This window comes from Apus apus, chromosome 2 (genome assembly GCF_020740795.1).
Source record: "Apus apus isolate bApuApu2 chromosome 2, bApuApu2.pri.cur, whole genome shotgun sequence".
In the NCBI taxonomy this organism is placed as follows: Eukaryota; Metazoa; Chordata; class Aves; order Apodiformes; family Apodidae; genus Apus; species Apus apus.
In genome coordinates, this window is record NC_067283.1 from 107,168,996 (window position 1) to 107,188,043 (window position 19,048).

Sequence of the window (19,048 nt, forward strand, 5' to 3'; positions counted from 1 at the left end):
TAGAGTCCATGCCCAGGCCTATGGTGAAGGCGGAGCTTCTGAGTAGAAGCAAAAGCCACTATTGATGTCAGGATACTGAACTAGATCTTTGATTAGAAGTGACTTTAAAGTTGCGTTCTTCCACCTCTGGTTTGTCTTTCCTGAACACTTACTGGTGTGATTGGAAAAGCCACCTTCTCTTGCTGTGCTTGCATACCACATCTGGTCAAAGGAAATCCACACTATCTCAGGTAGTGTAGGCAAAACTGTGATTATAAATAAACACAATTTTATGAGTGTATCTTGCAGAGCCAGCCATGCATCATCCATGACATGATCATTGTCCCCAATATACTTCTGTGGCTTTTGCCTGTCTTTAAAATGAAAGACTGTCTTTACAGTTTCAGCTGTCCAAACACACAATGGGTGGGAGAAGATCCTATGTGTTTGGTCCAGATAAAAGGAGGATGTGACTGAGAGGTAAAGCTGAGAATGCTCACATCTCTCCTGACTTTGACTCACTGATAATCCTTAATTCCACTTCATTTGTTACAACTTGTTGTTGCAGTAGTTAGTTTTTCCTTCAACTTTGTAATCTAGCATCTGATGGGACCTTGCAGTCAGATGGTAGGGCCTGGTGTGAGTTGGGACAAGGGTTGTAATGCCTGCATACAACCTGTTAGTTCCAAGGAGGAGAATAGGTGTTTTTTTCAAAAAATAGGCCTTTGTCTGGAACAATTCAAATTTAGAGGACTGGAAATCCTCAGTCTCTTTCATAGATGCAGTGTCCAAGGTCGATACATCTGATCAAGTATTCCATATGTAAGCTGTTCAAACCTGAAAGGAAGCACACTTCCATCAAATTTCTGGTGTTCCAATACAAAAAAAACCAAGCAAACAAACAACAACAACAACAACAAACCCAAAAAAACCCACAAAATAACCCACACAAGAAATCATGGAAGGACATGAAGGATTGAATTACCTTATTCTTTTTTATGCAATTCCTGATTATCCTAATTTTTCAGCTAGTGTTTTTTTCAGAGCACAGTTTTGTAGCAATCTTGCCAGCCAGGTAACTGGCTCCTCCAGTAGAAGGATCGGTCTCAGTCATTAATGCAAATTTAAAATCCTGATTCCAACATGAGATAGAACAGAAATATGTAGTGTTTCCAACAGCTTTTAACTCTGAAATACAAAATGTCCAACTAGAAAATTAATTTTATACTAATTGTTTTTTTTCTCTTTGTACAGAATCCTCTGTTTGCTATGTTGGATTTGGTAGCTGTAGCTTTATTAGCAGTCTGGGGATTATTCTGATCAAAAAACATTACCACAGCAGCCCCTGATTTTGTCCTTGAATATGTTTGTATAGTCACAATAAAAGCAGGATTTGGTCTGTAGAAACATTAGGATCAAAAATATCTGACTGCATTAGCCACTGTTAAAGAGGATGTTACTTTTAAATGTGTTTTTATTTATAGGGGCAACCTAAGTTCTAACAGTGCTGTTTTATAGTATTTTTCTGGGTAGAACTGCTGGAAGATGTGTGGTAAATGTTGTAATTCTAGTAACTTAAATCCTTGCTTCAGTGTCTTCTTAATGCTTCTTCCTGTGTCTTCACTTTCTGCTTGCTAGATCATTAATTACAAGGCCATGTCAGTTGCACTTTAAATGCGTAATGATACAGACTTTCTAAGGTCTCGTTACACTAATATTATTGCTAATTATAAAGCTGAATCCAGTAGAACATCCTTCTTCAAAATGCCATGGGTTGTTCATGGTAAAATAAGCAAACTTTGTGATTTATGACAGCTCATAAAGCGTAAATTATATTGCATGGTAAAAGCTGCATCACGTTTTAAAAATGCATGTACTCTGCAAAGAATACAGGGCAATTCTTTAGTGTATGTTCCTTTGCAAACATGGCAAGTTGCTTTGTAGACAAGAAAGACCACCCATATTTTCATACCAAAGCAGTGACCTGTTACAAATGGAGTGAATGAGTTGAATGTTAAAGTATTGGCCAAAGGGGTTGTTGGCCTCTTTTCTGGTTGTCTTCATTTCTTTCAGTCTGTGTCACTTCTAATAAGTGAGTTTTTGATACCACCAGCTGAAACCACCTATTTAGTGGCTGCTCTGCATTGTTTGCCCAGTATAGGAGAAGCCGGGATAGGCTGCGTGTCTCCGGTGACATAGGGAGTTAGTTAGCTCTGCACTTGTTTGAGCAAATAGTCAGCTGTCAGCTAATGGATCCATTAGCAGACTTTCCACAAAATATCCTGTCTTCATCGTCGCATGAAATTTTAATAACTTTAAATCATGACTTTAGTTGAAATTTGACGACCTTTTTGTAAAATGGTTGTTTGACATTTGAGAAATGATGGCACTTCTTTTCTTGACGTAAAAAAAAAAAAAAAAAAAAAAAAAAAAGCCTTTATTTTTGTTAACACTGAGGAGTGAAGGTAGAGTAGCAGTGGAAATCTTCAGTGGTTTTTTTTGTCTTTTTATTAGCAATTTGTGAACCTCAAATTAAATTTCTTTTTATGTTATGTAACATGGCTGTTTGGTGGTTTTTGTTGGGTTTTTTAGGCAAGATAGTTGCAGTCTTGCTTTGTTCTTCTGGAAAGAGATTTGACTTGCTTTTTCTTCAAACTTGACTCTTCATGGTGAAAAATTACTTACGTTTTGTTCTTGGCTCTGTGAACAACTTCAGTAATCGAAAGGAATAGCAAAAAGAAATGTTGCCACCCATCCTTCCCCTTAGTTATTTTTGTTTTGCCCTACCTCTTACATTTAGTTCTTGTACAGTTTTAGTACCTGATTTAGTCTAGAGCCTGAAAAGAGAGCAAGCCCCTAGAGCATCTTTCCCTTTTTTGGCACATCAGAACAGCTCTGTGTGGCTGTCATTCATGGCCTTACATCATGGTGAAGTCTCCAGAAGGCATGTGGGGAAGTGATGAATCGTAGCAGAAGTGGGAGATCGGAAGAGTACTTCCAGATGGCCCCAGGAGGAAACTCCTCATTTTCCTTGTTTTTTTTCAAGCTATTGGGTTTTGTTATCAAATCAATGACAGCAAGTGAAACAAATGTTTCCCAGATTTTGCTTTCTGAGGTTTCAGAGTCTAACATCTAGCCCTCAAAATCTTGATTCCAAGGGGTAGAGTATGAGGGGAAGATGGAGTTTAGAGGCATTTGCAGACTGCTTCGCTCTGGGGCAACTAGCTATAACAGATTTCCAGTTTATCTCCCTGTTAAAATAATCTTTCAAAGAAAGCTTTAGCATCTTCCTTCGTGCTAGTAGAAAACCTGCCTTGAAGCACTCCTGGGAACATTGTGTCCCAAGGAAGCAATGGGTAGGTAACTGTTGTAACTGTCAACTGGAAACAAGATACAAGATACATCCGCCAGTGAAGTGGTTCCCTTGTGACACCCACCTCTGCAGGCTGGCTGAAAAAGGCTGCACCCAACTCAAGGGAACAGTTTCTCAGTATCTTAGGATATGATGGCTCTTGAGGAAAATCTCGTGTTTCTTGGGCTCGTAGGTGATCCTTCTCAAAGGAAAGCAGAAAAAGCCCATGAAGACTTCACTGGCCACACTTTTTGATTGTTGGTGAACAAAGCTTTCCTCATGATCTGGCACTCTGCTATAAAATGGAGTTTGGAAGAGGGCAGCATGGACTTTCTTGGAGCTCTCTTTTTTAGCAGAGGGGTTGTTAAGGGTCTGCTGTCATTGTCTGAGAGTTGTTTGTAGAATATTGAACCACAATGACTTCTCAAAAAAGCCCAAGTCGAATTAGATGTCACCAAAATCTCATTTGATGACTGCTTCCTGGAGTACTCTCAATCTTCTATTGATTTTTATGGGCAGCCTGCTAACCTTCAGCTGTCCTTCTAATAATCATTTTAGCTTCTGTTTCTTCTTGAAAATATCCTAACACAGGACTGTTTTCGTATGGAAAGCAGAACTAGATGCCTTTCTGAATATAGTCACCTGATAGACCTCCAGCAATTTGACTCCTGACCTGCCCACCAAGCACATGAAAGAACAAGTTGCTGAAGTTACTCAAGTAGTTTGCTGCAGACACCAGTCTGGTCTAAATTAATGATTTAACTGACGGGAATGGATCAGGGGGCTTGTAAATAACATACTTTGGGCCAGCATTTCTTTGAATAGATGGACTTCTACAGAGCAAACAGGAACTTTTAATCTGTATCTATTTCTAAAAAAAGTTCCATGCTTCAGAAAGAAATTTGTTAGTTTTATGACAGAAATATATGCCTTGATTGTGCTGGTCAGACAAAGGGTGATAAAAATAGTTGTAAGTTATTTCAGTTACATACATTTTTAATAACAAATAGAGTACTGGAATAATCAAATCCAACATTACATACGATCTGCTTAGGAATTATTTTTTTTTACTTCTAGTATTTTATTACAAGACTAACAGTAGTAAGTCATTGGCTTTTTCCCCTATATTGTGGCCAATCATTTTTCCCTTCCCTGCTGCTCACTCTTGGTTTATGTCATCTTCTTTCTCCTCATTCCTCTAATATCTCCTCACAAATCCATACACAGTATTTTATAGTAAGTTCCACCTATGTCTTTGACTTTTGAAAGCTCGGGGGTTTGCTTCCTTGTCTTTTTTTGGTGGGTGTGCAGTTATAAAGTAGAGCATTTAAATTTTTGTCTGTTTTTTTCTGGATGTCTTTCTCAGAAGTGCTGATTGAATCGCTGTTATTAATCACTTTAACTCCTGAAAGAAGATTACCTTAACAGTGAAGTGGCTGGGGAGGGATCAAGGGAGAGGCTGATTCTGTTTATCTAGGATGAATTCAGACCTTCAATAAGGGCTTTTCTTTGTGGCACTCAAGTACAGCAATGGTAACTTTTTGCTGCTAAACACAATTTACACAGGTGAGCAAGTGTGGCTGATACCAATTACAACTGCAGTACAGAGTAGTCTTGTCACCAGCCATTTGGTCAATTCAGCAATACTGTGCGTAAAATCTGACAGTTTTATCAGAATTGGTAAATTGTTGGGGTTTTGTTTGTTTGCTTGTTTGTTTTTTGCAAATCTTGAAATGTTACCAGCCTCTTGCAAGTTAATCAAATGCCAGAAGTAAAAGAGAAATAATATTTGTGGTGAACACTTAATCGTACAGATGTTCATACATTTCCCTTTTAGTCTACTTTATTAACATAAGTAGTGCATTGGACTTTTCAGTCATGTGGGATGCTTAACTTTGAACCAAATCAATACTCTCAGCAAATACATTTTTGCAAAGGTAAATTCAATGGTAGCAGAAAACTGCAGTTTTTTTAAAGAGAATCAAAGGAATAGGGCTCAGAGTAAAGCAGGAATTCACACTAGGCAGCCACATGGCCAGAAAAAATGGTTACAATTACAGCATCTATTTGCAGTGGTAGAGAAATTAAAATAATGTGATTAGATGTTTGATTGACTTGTATTGAGACTTAATAACTGGCTTTTGTACTGTAAGTTCTAAGGCTTTTTTTGTAAAGTATTTAGACACATTATGTTCTTCATGCATGTACTTGAGTCTTGCTCTATTAAAATTTCTGCAGGATTACTAAGTTGGCAATAAGAGTATCAAAAGTAAAAAAAAAAAATTGATGTGCTTTATGATGTTTCATTATTCTGTGTAAAACTCTCAGATAAGTTTTGTAAAAATGCAGGTATTTGACTTTGTTGCTGCTTGTTTCTGCACCAGTAATTGTATTACATTATAGCATCGGGGCTGAATTGACAGGGTGAATTTTCTTAGTATTATGAACAGTCAGTTTCATATGGTGTTTCACTGGCTACAGGCCTTCTTTCCAGGAGCTCTGATTCATTGTTCTTGCAGAAATTACAGTATTTTTAATATTGTAATGGTTAGTTATACTGAGGGAATTAGTTTCTCTCAGTGTGACTACATTAATGTGTATTTAGTTAATAAGATATACTTTGTCCCTTATTTCTGTGTCTAATAGTTAACAAGATAAGAGAAAACTGAAAAGGAAAAAAATACATAGATACACAATGGGAAACTTTCCGTAGTTGTTAGTTAAGAGTCTATGAAACTGTTGATGTAGTTATCAAAAGTTATATTTTAATGCTTCCAGACTGCTGCTGTTTGTTTTTTTAACTGTTTCATTAAAGAGTATTGAGCAGTTGATTTCCTGTTTTTATGGAGGTTTCTCCTTATGCAGTTAAAGTAGATTTTTAACTTCTTTTTTTTTTCCCAAGGATATAAGAATTTCCATGCCAGATGAGTGTTGCATCTAATAGATGCTCCCGTTTTCTTCCTGATTTGTTTCCCAGCTGGGATGAGCCAGAAAACGCCTGCTATCATTTGTCACCATCTGATAAATGGCAGCTGGTGACTTCTTCAGATGAAGTCATTTTAAGTGTTGGTGCCACATCTCCTCTCTTGATTAGCTCCATCAGCAGGCAGTGAGTGTCCCCCTAGTACACAGCTCTCACATAGTAGTGGGAGCTGGTGGCAGCCTTGGAGGGCTACAAATTGCCACTGGTCCAGACACAATTCAATCTCCGAACCACTACAGATGTTGTTATTATTCTTCCATTTTTAATTTTTTTTTTTTTTTAATTCTAGTTTGGCTCTAGAGCTTAACCCTATCCTGTAGTAATGGATATTCCAGGTTTCTTTATGAGTTGTATCTGGGGGTATAGCAATGGATGAAAACTTATCTATGTCTTTAAAGATGTTAGTTGTAATACCATCAGCAACTCAGAACTTTATTGCATAGTTGCTTAAAAAATAAAGTAGAAATGCCACTTTCATTTTGTTCATATCATTGCTTTGGATTTGCTTTATGTAATTGACCTCTGTTTTGCCTTCCACCCTGCTGTAGAAGTCTTTGATATCTTTTCCTCATCTTGCCTACTTCCCTCTTTTTTTTTTTTTTCTTTTTTACCATTTACAGTCCATCAAGAGACTGGAATGAAGAATATTCCAAGTGTGCTGTTAGTATGTGGTATTGTTAGGGCAAATAATTAGATCTTCTCTAGTGCAGGAATGGCTTAGATTTTCTTCCAGAACACTTCCTCATTGGAGTTAATAGTCTGCATGTGGTAGCAATCATTGCAGGTTGGTTTGGGTTTTTTAAACAGTAATAAATCAGCATTTTTGGTAACTTCTTGGGAATCCTGTCTGTTAATTTTGAAAAAACACAGCATGGAGATTAACCTTTTTTTTTTTTTTTTTTCATTCCCACAGAAGCAACCATGGGGTGCATTAAAAGCAAAGAAGATAAAGGTCCAGCCATGAAATACAGAACTGATAATACTCCAGAACCTGCTATTTCTCACGTGAGCCATTATGGATCAGATTCCAGCCAAGCAACACAGTCACCGTCAATAAAGGGATCAGCAGTTAATTTTAATAGTCATTCCATGACTCCTTTTGGAGGGCCTTCAGGAATGACACCCTTTGGAGGAGCATCATCTTCGTTTTCAGCTGTGCCAAGTCCATATCCTAGTACTTTAACAGGTGAGCGTTACATAAAATGGTGCTATTTATATTATTATCGCTGTTATTGTTGTTAATATAGCTTGACAGTCATTAAAAAAAATACTATGACCCCTTGCCATACAGAAGTAAATTGCAAATTTAAAATAAATTGCCTTTTAAGGATTTCTGATTTTCAATATCTTTATTGCTCAGATAATAATTCAGCCCATACTTACTAGTGACCAGAGCTCAGGGGGTTAGTGTTTTGGTTTTTGGTTTTAAAGTGGGTTTTTTAGGATCACTGAACAGACAAATGTAAGTCTTATTAAAGGCAGTAATGGGAACAGTTGATAAAATTGTGTTGTAAGTTTTAAGCTGTTGAAGGGATGTACATGGAGTAATGGCTTTGAACTTTTGGAGAGAGGTGCAAAATGAAAAACACTTCAAATTCAGGAAAATTACATTTTAAACTGATTTTCAGACTTATTTGATTAGCTATAAGTTACTTATGCAACATTGGATCTGTTAACTTGCAAAGCTAAACAGGGTATCACAGAATCACAGAATGGTAGGGGTTGGAAGGGACCTCTGGAGATCATCAAGTCCAACCCCCCTGCCAGAGCAGGACCACCACAGAATTTAGGGCAGGTCACACAGAAACACATCCAGACGGGTCTTGAAAGTCTCCAGAGAAGGAGACTCCACAACCTCTCTAGGCAGCGTGTCCAGTGCTCCATAGCCTTTAGAGGAAAGAAGTTCTTCCTCATGTTGAGGTGGAACTTCCTGTGTTCTAGTTTGCATCCACTGCCCCTTGTCCTATCACAGGGCATGACTGGAAAGAGATTGGCCCCTCCTTCTTGACACCCACCCTTCAGATATTTATATACATTAATAAGATCCCCTCTTGGTCTTCTCTTCTCTAGACTAAACAGTCCTAGGTCTCTTAGCCTTTCCTCGTAAGACAGGTTTTCCACTCATTTAATCATCCTTGTAGCCTGCCATTGGACTCTGTCAAGTAAATCCCTGTCCCTCTTGAAGTGGGGAGCCCAGAACTGGACAAAGTACTCCAGGTGGGGTCTCACTAGGGCAGAGTAGTGGGGGGGGAGGAGAACCTCCTTCGAACTACTGGCCACGCTTTTCTGAATGCACCCCAAGATACCCTTGGCCTTCTTAGCCACAAGGGCACATTGCTGTCCCATAGATAACTTGTTGTCTACCAGGACTCCAAGGTACTTCTCCATGGAGCTGTTTTCTTTCTGAGCTTGCTCACAAGGGTGTTGTGGGACACAGTGTCAAAAGCCTTGCTAAGGTCAAGGTAGACTACATTCACTGGTCTTCCTGCATCTATCCATTCAGTCACAACATCATAGAAGGCTATCAGATTAGTCAGACATGATTTCCCCTTGGTAAATCCATGCTGGTTACTCCTGATAACCTTCTTCTCTTCCATGTGGTTAGAGATGGCCTCCAGAACAAGCTGCTCCATCATTTTTCCAGGGATGAAGGTGAGGCTGACTGGTCTGTAGTTTCCTGGATCATCCTTCTTTCCTTTTTGAAGACTGGAGTGACACTGGCTCTCCTGCAGTTCTCAGGCATCTCTCCTGTTTGCCATGAACTTTTGAATATTATGAAGAGTGGTAGAGCAACAACATCAACCAACTCAGAGCACTCATGGATATGCAGTATACTCTGTATACTTTACTATATGAACATGTGTGAAACAAAAGAGCAGAATTCTCGTTGTTGGTGGTCATATTAAAACCAAAGTTGAAAATGTAAAAATAAAATTTAAGAGGCATAGAGACCTTCTTGGCTGAGATAGAAAATCTGTGAAGATGCAGCATTTTATAGCAATATGCACATTTGATGTTATAAACCCACCTTTATATCAAAATATTAAGACTTCATTACATAAACATTGATTTTGTGCACATGGCTAAGCTCAGTGGTTTGCTTAGTTTTGCTGGATATTTTTGAGAGGAAGCTGTCATTTATTTTTCTAAGAGAGAGAGAGAGGAAAGAGTAATTTATTCTAGAAGCTTTGCACAGACACTTCAGAAAGCATGGTAATAATTCCTAATTAGTCTTACTTGTAGTTTTCCCACAAACCTCTAATGTTAGAACAATTAGAGTGCTTAAATGTTTGCTGTGTTACAGTGGCATTTAAAATCCTTTAAACACAAGAAATTGAAGAGCCATGAAAACCCACTGTGGGCTTGACATTAAGCAATTCAGGAAACCAAATATGAATTGTCAGGTAATGATCACCTTGTTTTCCCTTTTTGGGAATTAATTAAAAATCGAATAATTGAAACAAGCATCAACCCTGTCTCAAAAGTTTTTGAGCCAGCTCTGAATCCCCGTTTTGGATGAACGTATGCAGAAATTAAATAAGGGCAGCATTTATTTTTATTCATTAGCTCCGCTAAGGAAATTTTAGTCATGCGTAAAGAAATCTTCATCTCCTCTGAGAACCTCTCTGTATTTCTTCGTACTAGATCTGGTTCTCTTTTCACATGGGAATCTCCAGCAATGTGTGCAGACAGTCCTGTGCATTACCAGGCATTAGGGATGTAGCCTGTTCCTGCTGGTAGTTTTCTCATGAAAAGGTTGTCTACAAATTGTCAGTACAAATTTTGTTGTCAGCAGGCACACTAATTTGCCCAAATGCTCCCATCATTTTGTGATCAAGTAAAACGATACTGCATATATAATTATTCCTCCTCGTTTTGTAAAACCAGCCCATCCACAAACAAGCACACATTAACAATAAGTAAATAAAATTGCTCCAGCAATTGTTTGGTATATTCAGTACTGATTTTCAGATCAATCAAAATTGGGTGTTTTTTGTGAATATATAAGTTTGAAGGAGGCTGAGGGAAGACCTCATTGCTCTCTGCAATTACATGAAAGGGGGTTGCATGGAGGTGGGAGTTGGCCTCTCAAGTGAACAATGACAGGATGAGAGGAAATGGCCTGAAGCTGCACCAGGGGAGGTTTAGATTAGATGTTAGAAAGAATTTCTTTACCGAAAGAGTGGTTGGACAGTGGAACAGGCTGCCCAGGGAGGTGGTGGCGTCACCATCCCTGGAAGTGTTTAAAAGAGATATAATGCTTAGTGACATGATTTAAGCACTGAATGGGTAAATTAGGTTATGGAAGGGGGATTTAGGTTATGGTTGGACTTGATGATCATCTGGGTCCCTTCCAACCAGGATGATTCTATGATTCTCAGATAATGAACTTCATTTGGCTGTAAGCTTTTTGTATTTGGGACAAATAAAACACAGGATTGCATTCTATGGCCCTTTGTTTCACAAAAGGAGAAAATAGATGGGCTTGTGAAACAGGACATAAGTGTCAGTATTACTTTCCCAGTCCATCCATGATGTCTGACAAGAGGATGATATGGTTGTCATCGTAGCCTATAGTGTGGCTGATAGAGTTGAGCCATCTTTTATTCCCTAGAGCAGGAAAGGAGAAGAAATGTGAATTAGTCACACTGCCCCTGTATCACACATTCTCAGTCATCAAATACTTTGAATTCATAAAATACTACTGAAAATCAAACCAGAAAAGTGGACTGCTGTTCTTGCATTCCATTAAGCTGTTTAAGCACTGGTGCTCTGGAGTCCTCATGCTGAATAAGAATGTAAAGTCTTCTCGCCAAAACCAGTTCTCGATTAGAAGATGGGAATACTGACCTAATGAAAGGATAATCTTTAAGGGAAATGTTATAATCGCAAATAGCTTGAACAGCTAAACTAGATCACCTTGCAGTGATTCACAAAGAAAACCTCTTCAAAAAAAGGTCAAAAATTGAGCAGTATGTTTGTTTAAAACATTCTGTGCTGATGCTGTGTCCTGAAGTGTTTTGTTTTCTTTGCTATGGAATAAATAACAGTTGTGAGTGAGAATGAAACTGAAGTGTTTGAAATCAAACCTTTGCAAGGGTTATGTTATCTTTTCCAAATCTTTCTTTAAAAATACTGAAGACTACACAAATATTGACCATTACTAATTATTTTTTATTGCATGGCTTACATTTGTATCCATTACTTTTTCTTGTGCTATACTGTCTAAAGGAATTAATCTTTCTCTTGTTCCCACATTAGTATCTTCCTAGATGTTGTACAGTTTGTTTCAAAGTTCCTGGAGTCTTTAATTTTCTTTAAATGCAGTTAAAAACCTTGTGATTCTGTGAACTGAGAGTATTGATTTTCTTCATGTGCTGAAGAACTGCCTGGTTTATTTCCATAACATTTGGCTTTTCTTTGTGCAGACGTGGTATGTATTGCCACAGTTTTCTTGCTCCCTGTAACGGTTTGCATCATCAAAATAATGTAGTAATGCCAGCAGGATTTGGTAGAAATACGTCAATTTTTAACTTAGATTAGGCACTGTTGACTTCTAGGGAATATTCTAATTCATTTTCCGTTCATAAATCACACTTGAAAAAAACCCTCAATTAGTCTAACCTCCTGTGGGGATTTTTTGTTCTGTTTTTCCTAGAGGAACTGTAAATTCATTTCCAGCTGAGGCCTGCTGAGAGACTTTAATCACAGGAAGACTCTAAATCAAATGAAAATATTTAAGTGATTAGGAGCTTGTATCAGAAAGTGTACTTTGCAAGAGAATATTAGATGTAGACAATACACATTCTTCCTTTCTGATCACTAGCATGTTAATTGTAAGATCTAAAATTAGATGCAACATGTTTGTGTTAGTCATCTTTCATGTGTATCCTGATGCACAGATGTGCATGGTATAGATGTAATATTATAAATTCAATAATAAGGTATTGCTTGGACTATCTTTAGGTTTCCTAAATGTCTGTGGACGGTGAAATAGCATTTCTAGAGCTTAGAAAGTCTTCCTGAATTGCCCATATGCGGGTTTTTTTACTTGCACTTTCTCCTACTTATGATACATAGTTCTTTAATTTTGCTTATCATTTGTATATCTCATACAGTCTGTTCCCATTGCTCTCACCCTCTTTTAGCCCAGCTTTATAGATTAGTTCTTTTAAGTACAGATAAAGTTTTCCTACCGTAAATACAGGAGCCTCCCTACCATTCATCTCTCACATATGTCCTGTTTGCGGGACATGTTCAGACATGTTCAGCAATATGCCCTGTACCAGAAGTATGATGGGGAAGCAAATTCCTTAGGTTTGGTGGAGTGCAGCTGTTCATCCTGTGATTTATCTTGGTCCATGTTCTCTAGAATAATGCACCGATGGATCATCCTCAGCAAGAGTCTGCTTCACTGCTGGGGAGACTTGATGGAATTAAAAAGTAATTAGTCCTAAAACAGAGAAATTTCTTTGTCCCAGCAGAATACTTTTATTTCTGGTTCAATTCCTTGAGTAGATCTTGATGTGTAACCCCATAAAGTTGGGAGCACATCAGTTATTTATAGCTAAGTTCCACAGGAAACTACTTTTGTAAAAAATGGTGGCTGGTGGATCACTGTAGTAGTGTTGTAGGGTCTTCTAGAATTGCATTTCTTAACAAGAAGCTTGCTTAATAAAGAAGCCAGCTTTTTGTACTGCTGATTTGTTGTGCGGGTGTCTGTATAGAAGTGCTATAATTACTAGTATGTCAAGCTGGGTTTTTTTGGAGTGTGGAGGCATGTTTTTAGAGTGTCTGTTTATAGGCTATCATCTGTCTTCAGAAATGAGCTGATTATTGATCCAGCTTCCAGAATGAGATGGAACCCCAAGTGCTTAGTTGTGTCCAACTCAAAATTGATGAGTTGTTTCATGGACAAGTCCCTCAGTCAAGTGTTGCAACATCACTCCTTTAACATGTGTGGGTTTTTTCTTTTTCCTAAGGTGGCGTTACTGTATTTGTGGCCTTATATGATTACGAAGCTAGAACTACAGATGACCTTTCATTTAAAAAAGGTGAACGGTTCCAGATAATAAATAACACGTAAGTGTTCTTGTTCACAAACTTCACCTACTTGTTCTTGGGAATCCTCAGCTCTTCTTGAAATGTTCGTATCCTATTTCAGTGAAGAGTAGATTAAATTTTTTTTTTATTTTTTTTTTTTCTTGAATGCATTCAATGTTCAACAAGCATGGGGTTAAAGTATTAATACTGGTAGGACAGTAACCTTCAGGCTGAGGTCAGGGTTTGGGTGCAGATGTAGAACTCTAGTGCCTGGGGCAGCCCCAAGCCTTCTCTCTCTTGATTGGGTGGTTGGTTGGGTAGCATACTTCCACTCCTGCTCCAGCAAGGTACAGCAACCACCTTCGGGGCAGCAGAGGTAGAGGCACAGGCTGTCCCACCCCATCCAGGCTCTGCACCTTGCAGGTTCTCTTTGACAGGTGTTTGTATCTCACGAGGAGGTGTGTGCAGCCTGCAGTGCTGCGCTGCAAGTGCTGGAGGCGAGTGCACTGCCTGTGGGCAGGGACATCTCTCCATAGAAGTGCGTCTAGCTGGTCTCCACAGTCAATCCACGCTCAGGTAGTTTAGGGTGATTTGATGTTCTAGTTCAATTATGGCAGCTTTACAGTATTACAGCCTGATTTCTCAAAGTCTAGTGAAAAGGAAATAATTTGTTCACCTTGGAGATTTCTTTACACACAACTTTTGTCTGTGGCAGTATTTCTAAGTCATACATGTAGCAGTTTTCATTAATCCAGTTCTCCAAATTTATTAGTTGAATTCGTGTTTCTTTTATTGCTCACTGTCAGCATACAAGCAGAATGATCTGGGAGAGGCAGTTAAAGAGCAGAGAACTGGGAAGTTTATTTACATCTATCTGCCATAAAACGTTTTGGTTTAGGTTTATATTTTGCATATATCAATAAATTGCTTTTACATTTTAAACAAACCCAAACCTCACATCTTTAAAATGCAAAATTGCACTAAGTGGCACACATGTTGCTTAAAATGAAAAGAAAAATATATTTAGGTGCAGAACAAACTATTTTAGATGCCTTTGTAGTTAAAATAACATATTACCTAAATTTAACCTGCCTTTAATATGTGAAGATATTACGGGTGCCAGGGAGTGATGTATTTTTTATACATGGAAGAGATAACTGGTCTTGCATTTCAGGGAAGGAGACTGGTGGGAAGCAAGATCCATTGCTACAGGAAAAACAGGCTACATCCCAAGCAATTATGTAGCTCCTGCAGACTCCATTCAAGCAGAAGAGTAAGACATATCCTGTCAATCTGTTCTTATTATCCATTCTACACTTTGTGCCCTGTGGTGATACTATTCCTTTCAGTACATGGAACATTTAAGAGTAAAGTAGGACAATGCTACTAATTAAAGGATAGTAGTGCTACTTGGATGATGTCAAAGGTGTAATTATTAGTAAGTGTGAGATGGACACTCATGCAAATGTTTTATACCTGCCTGCTATATGTAGGGCTAAAGAAAAAAAGGATGGAAGAATGCAATAATGAAGACCTGGGGGATGTGCGCTGTGTTTCGTGTAAAGCAAAAATGGATGTTTTTAAGTCAAAGAGTACACACACCATCAACCCTAGGGTTTTATCCATATTTTTGCTTGCCAAAACTGTATTCTAGATCAGCTATACCCATGGTAGCACCTAATCTTAAATTCTAAAACAACATTTGTGTGGAGCATTATTGCTAATCTGTTAATCTATAACAATTTTTTGGTGACTGAATTGTTAGGCGCGCTAAGGACTACTATGAATTAGGAAAATTGAATTGCCTTGGGTGCCAGTACTTCCTACATTTATTTACAAACAAAGATCCCAGAGTGCTTACAGAATCACGTAAAGTTACTGTGGGAACTGTGAGTTGGGGTACAGTTGCAGGTTATACTTTATCCAAGGGATTAATTATATTTGTTGTACTAGAAACTTAATGCTCTACAGCTCCTGCTGCATTATACAGGCATGGTACTGCCAGTAAGCAATTCCCTTATACTTGATATGCACACTTCTGTGTTTGCTACTGCATTGCTGGGAAAGCTGCCCAATTTCCAAGATGTTTCCTGAATCTCAAGCTGAGACTTTAGCATGGGCTGCTGCTGTCACCTGGCTCTTTGCTATTAAAAAGTGATTGCATCAAATAATAATAACATACTGTTATTTTATGCCCTTGACTTCCAGCTGCTTTTAAAATTATTGACTTCTGATTTGGGGGGGAAAAAAGTTGAGAGTTTTGTTGGTTTGGGGATTTTTTTTAACTATGCAATAAAAGCATATTGTCATTGCAGCTGCAGTGGTGGTAGAATGGAAATGATAGCCCTTTGCAAATTAAGAATGCAGTGCTTCTCGTAAAGACTGGCAAAACAGGGTGGTGGGATTTGTCATAGGTTTATATCATTACTGGAAGTGAGAGTCAGGAATGATGAGTGAGGAAGTTTTTTTTTAACCGACTCTTTTAAAGAAATAGTGCTAATTTTATTAAGTAGCACCACTACACTTGTTTTAGAGTTCATTTGTTAGCCTGGGCTTTGATAGTGTTTATAAGGTTTGTGTTGTGATTGCAGTTGGAGGTAAAAGTGCAAAAGCAATACACAGCCAGAAGTTGCTGACATTTTCTTTAGGTGGTCTTTTCTAAACCTGAAGGCATTTGTATCACAAACTGCTTGTGATGGGGTCCATATCATCCATGTGCCTTTTGAATTATGCTGTAATATACATATTTAATGTTCATAACAAGAACAAGTAAACCCTATTATTATTTTATAGGTGGTGAAATAAAATAGCATTCTACAGTCTAGTCTGTAAATTGTTGTAGTAGTCTGGGGAAGAGGTATTTTCATGTAAAGTAATTAACTAGGGTTCAAGTTTGCTTCAGTAAGATTATAGGTTGCATCCAAATTGTCTCAAGTGTATGTACTCTCGCATCCAATTATAACTTTGCACATCTTCTTAAACAGTCAAACTGCAAAGGCAATAGAAAGTAAGAATAAGTTGCAAATTCCTGAGTGACCGCACAAGCCATTCCATTCACAGGCCAAAACAATGATCCTTCCTTACCTAGTTTTCCCCCACAAGTTTCACTCACAAAATCATTGTTTTGCAGCAGTTTCCAATACTGTTATTCTTCTCCCAACACTTGTGAAGCCAGGTTTGCTTGAGGATAGGACAGTGCCAAATGAAAATGTTTGAAATTGACACTTTGTGGCACTTTGTGAGAAGTAAATGATGCCACCACAGGGTTGTTTCTAAATAATCAGGACAAGAAAGTGCTCCCTCTACCGAGGAAGAGAAAGACAGGAGGCAATGCAAGTTGAAAAGGGAGAGATTTCACTGAATTAAGAAGAAACGTTTTTATCCTGAGGACAGCCAGGCAGGGGCAGAGATTGCCCAGGTTGGCTGAGCAGGGTCTGTCCTTGAAGCTTTTCAAGGCTGGAGTAGACAACACCCTGAGCAGCGAGGTCTCATCTGCTTGCAGTGGGAGGCTGGACCAGAGACCTCCCAAGGACCCCTTGCAACCTGAATGATTGATGATCTGATGATATTTATGCACATCCCCTTGGCATTAAATGCTGTTTTCTGACCTACAGCCAAAACTACTTAGAGAAGGTAATTTCAGCTGCTGCAGTTTTTGAGTGTGCTCGCAAAGTGTGTCATCTGATGCAGCTTGACCTGTGAACTTCTTAACCAGAAGGAGGGTGTTTCTTTCAATGTTAAGTATTGTTAATGCCCATTGTTAAGCTATCAGAAAAAACTTGGATAGATGCCTCTCCACATGTGTTTTGCAAACAGTAGAGATGAAAGTCATATACAAATAGGTCATCTTTATCATACATGGGTGTCATTACCTTTGTTAATCTGTAACTGCTTTAGGATATTAGTAGTCCAGTCAATGCCTGAGATTTCTAAACCTTGTATTTATATGACTACCAAAGCATAGAAAGATTTTACATGCACATATTTCCTTTAACATTTTTTAGGTGGTATTTTGGTAAGATGGGCAGGAAGGATGCAGAAAGGCTACTTCTAAATCCTGGGAACCAGCGTGGTATTTTCTTAGTAAGAGAGAGTGAAACCACTAAAGGTATGTATGTTTATGTATATTTCTTCTCTCTCCCGTTCCTCCCCCTGCCTCAGTCAGGGTGGATATAATGAGCATTTTCATGTCTGTCGCATTTTGCATATGCCAGTGCACACATGTATCATGACAGCGGGGAAGATAGGGTTAATATGGTGTTAAATTTTTGGTGAAGAACCAAGTGTAACTTGTTTCTTAGGTGCTTACTCCCTTTCCATACGTGACTGGGATGAGGTCAGAGGTGATAATGTGAAACACTACAAAATCAGAAAACTTGACAATGGTGGATACTATATCACAACCAGAGCACAATTTGAATCTCTACAGAAGTTGGTGAAACACTACAGAGGTAAGCCCAAGTTCTAGTGTCCCAATACTACCTTGTGCCTGTTGTGAGGAAGAAGAAATGCTTATTTTTAAAATCCACAGCTATAAAATTCTGGGTTTTATTTTGACAAACAAAAATGGACTAGTTCTTTTTATCAACATGTTGCTTTTATATTTTTTCGGTTTCCCAGAACATGCCGATGGACTGTGTCATAAGCTAACAACTGTGTGTCCCACTGTGAAACCACAAACACAGGGACTGGCAAAAGATGCCTGGGAAATTCCTAGAGAATCTCTGAGGCTGGAAGTTAAGTTGGGCCAAGGATGTTTTGGTGAAGTTTGGATGGGTAAGAGCTTAATGTGGCACTTCTCGGTAGCTCATGTGAATGTTTTAATTGTATTTTAAGTAAATTGATCTTCAGATCTGAAAAGATAATCTCATACAGAATTGAAGGGAAAAAATACCAATTCTGATCAGTCATTTAAAGGTAAAATTAATAGTCAGTATAGTCCTAGTTTGTAATTAATTGTTTTGATAGCTAAGAAAACAGAAGCAAAAAGCAAACAGTTTCAGCCAAGTATCTGTTCAGTGTTATAGTGGAGAATAAAATCTGATTTGTTTCTCTAGGAACGTGGAATGGAACCACAAAAGTAGCAATCAAGACACTAAAACCTGGTACAATGATGCCAGAAGCTTTCTTGCAGGAGGCTCAGATCATGAAGAAATTACGCCACGACAAGCTTGTTCCGCTGTATGCGGTTGTTTCTGAGGAGCCCATCTACATCGTCACTGAATTCATGACAAAAGGTGTGTGACAGAATCGTTTGGAGATACTACATTTAAAAGGTTATTTAAGATCCCAGCAACAAATTAAATGTTTAATTAATGTTAGGTTTAAGCTTACTGGAAATATAAGTGGTAATTTTGATTAAATTAAAATGAGCAACGCTTGACCTACTTGAAGCAGTTCTGACTTAGATTGTGGGTGGAGGAATGATTTTTTTGCACTCTGTGTCACCCTCAGTAATCTTCCAAGTACCAGATTGGATTTTTTTCACCTTATTTTTTAGTGTGTACTGCGTCTTACATGTAAATTGAAAGTTATAGCTGGGAATATTATTACGCGAATACACCTGCCTGTAGACAGATTGTGCTTACTGTGACAGAATCAGTTGGGTTTGGTTTCTTTTTAAATTTTTTGTTTTTCTTTTCCAGCAGTGCTTGTCTTGAATAATGCTAGACAGTCTCTCTCTCAGATCT

At 38.3% G+C, this 19,048-nt stretch overlaps 1 protein-coding gene across 1 annotated transcript in view; it reads left to right on the forward strand.

Annotated features, from left to right (window-relative positions):
* The window catches only part of YES1 (YES proto-oncogene 1, Src family tyrosine kinase), a 52,386-nt gene that overhangs the window by 28,264 nt on the left and 5,074 nt on the right, over positions 1 to 19,048 (forward strand). The window contains exons 2-8 of the mRNA XM_051610485.1: positions 7,228 to 7,500; positions 13,298 to 13,397; positions 14,533 to 14,631; positions 17,363 to 17,466; positions 17,660 to 17,809; positions 17,979 to 18,134; positions 18,416 to 18,595. Coding sequence (XP_051466445.1) covers positions 7,236 to 7,500; positions 13,298 to 13,397; positions 14,533 to 14,631; positions 17,363 to 17,466; positions 17,660 to 17,809; positions 17,979 to 18,134; positions 18,416 to 18,595 — 1,054 coding nt within the window. The 5' untranslated portion in view covers positions 7,228 to 7,235. The remainder of the gene's footprint in view (positions 1 to 7,227; positions 7,501 to 13,297; positions 13,398 to 14,532; positions 14,632 to 17,362; positions 17,467 to 17,659; positions 17,810 to 17,978; positions 18,135 to 18,415; positions 18,596 to 19,048) is intronic.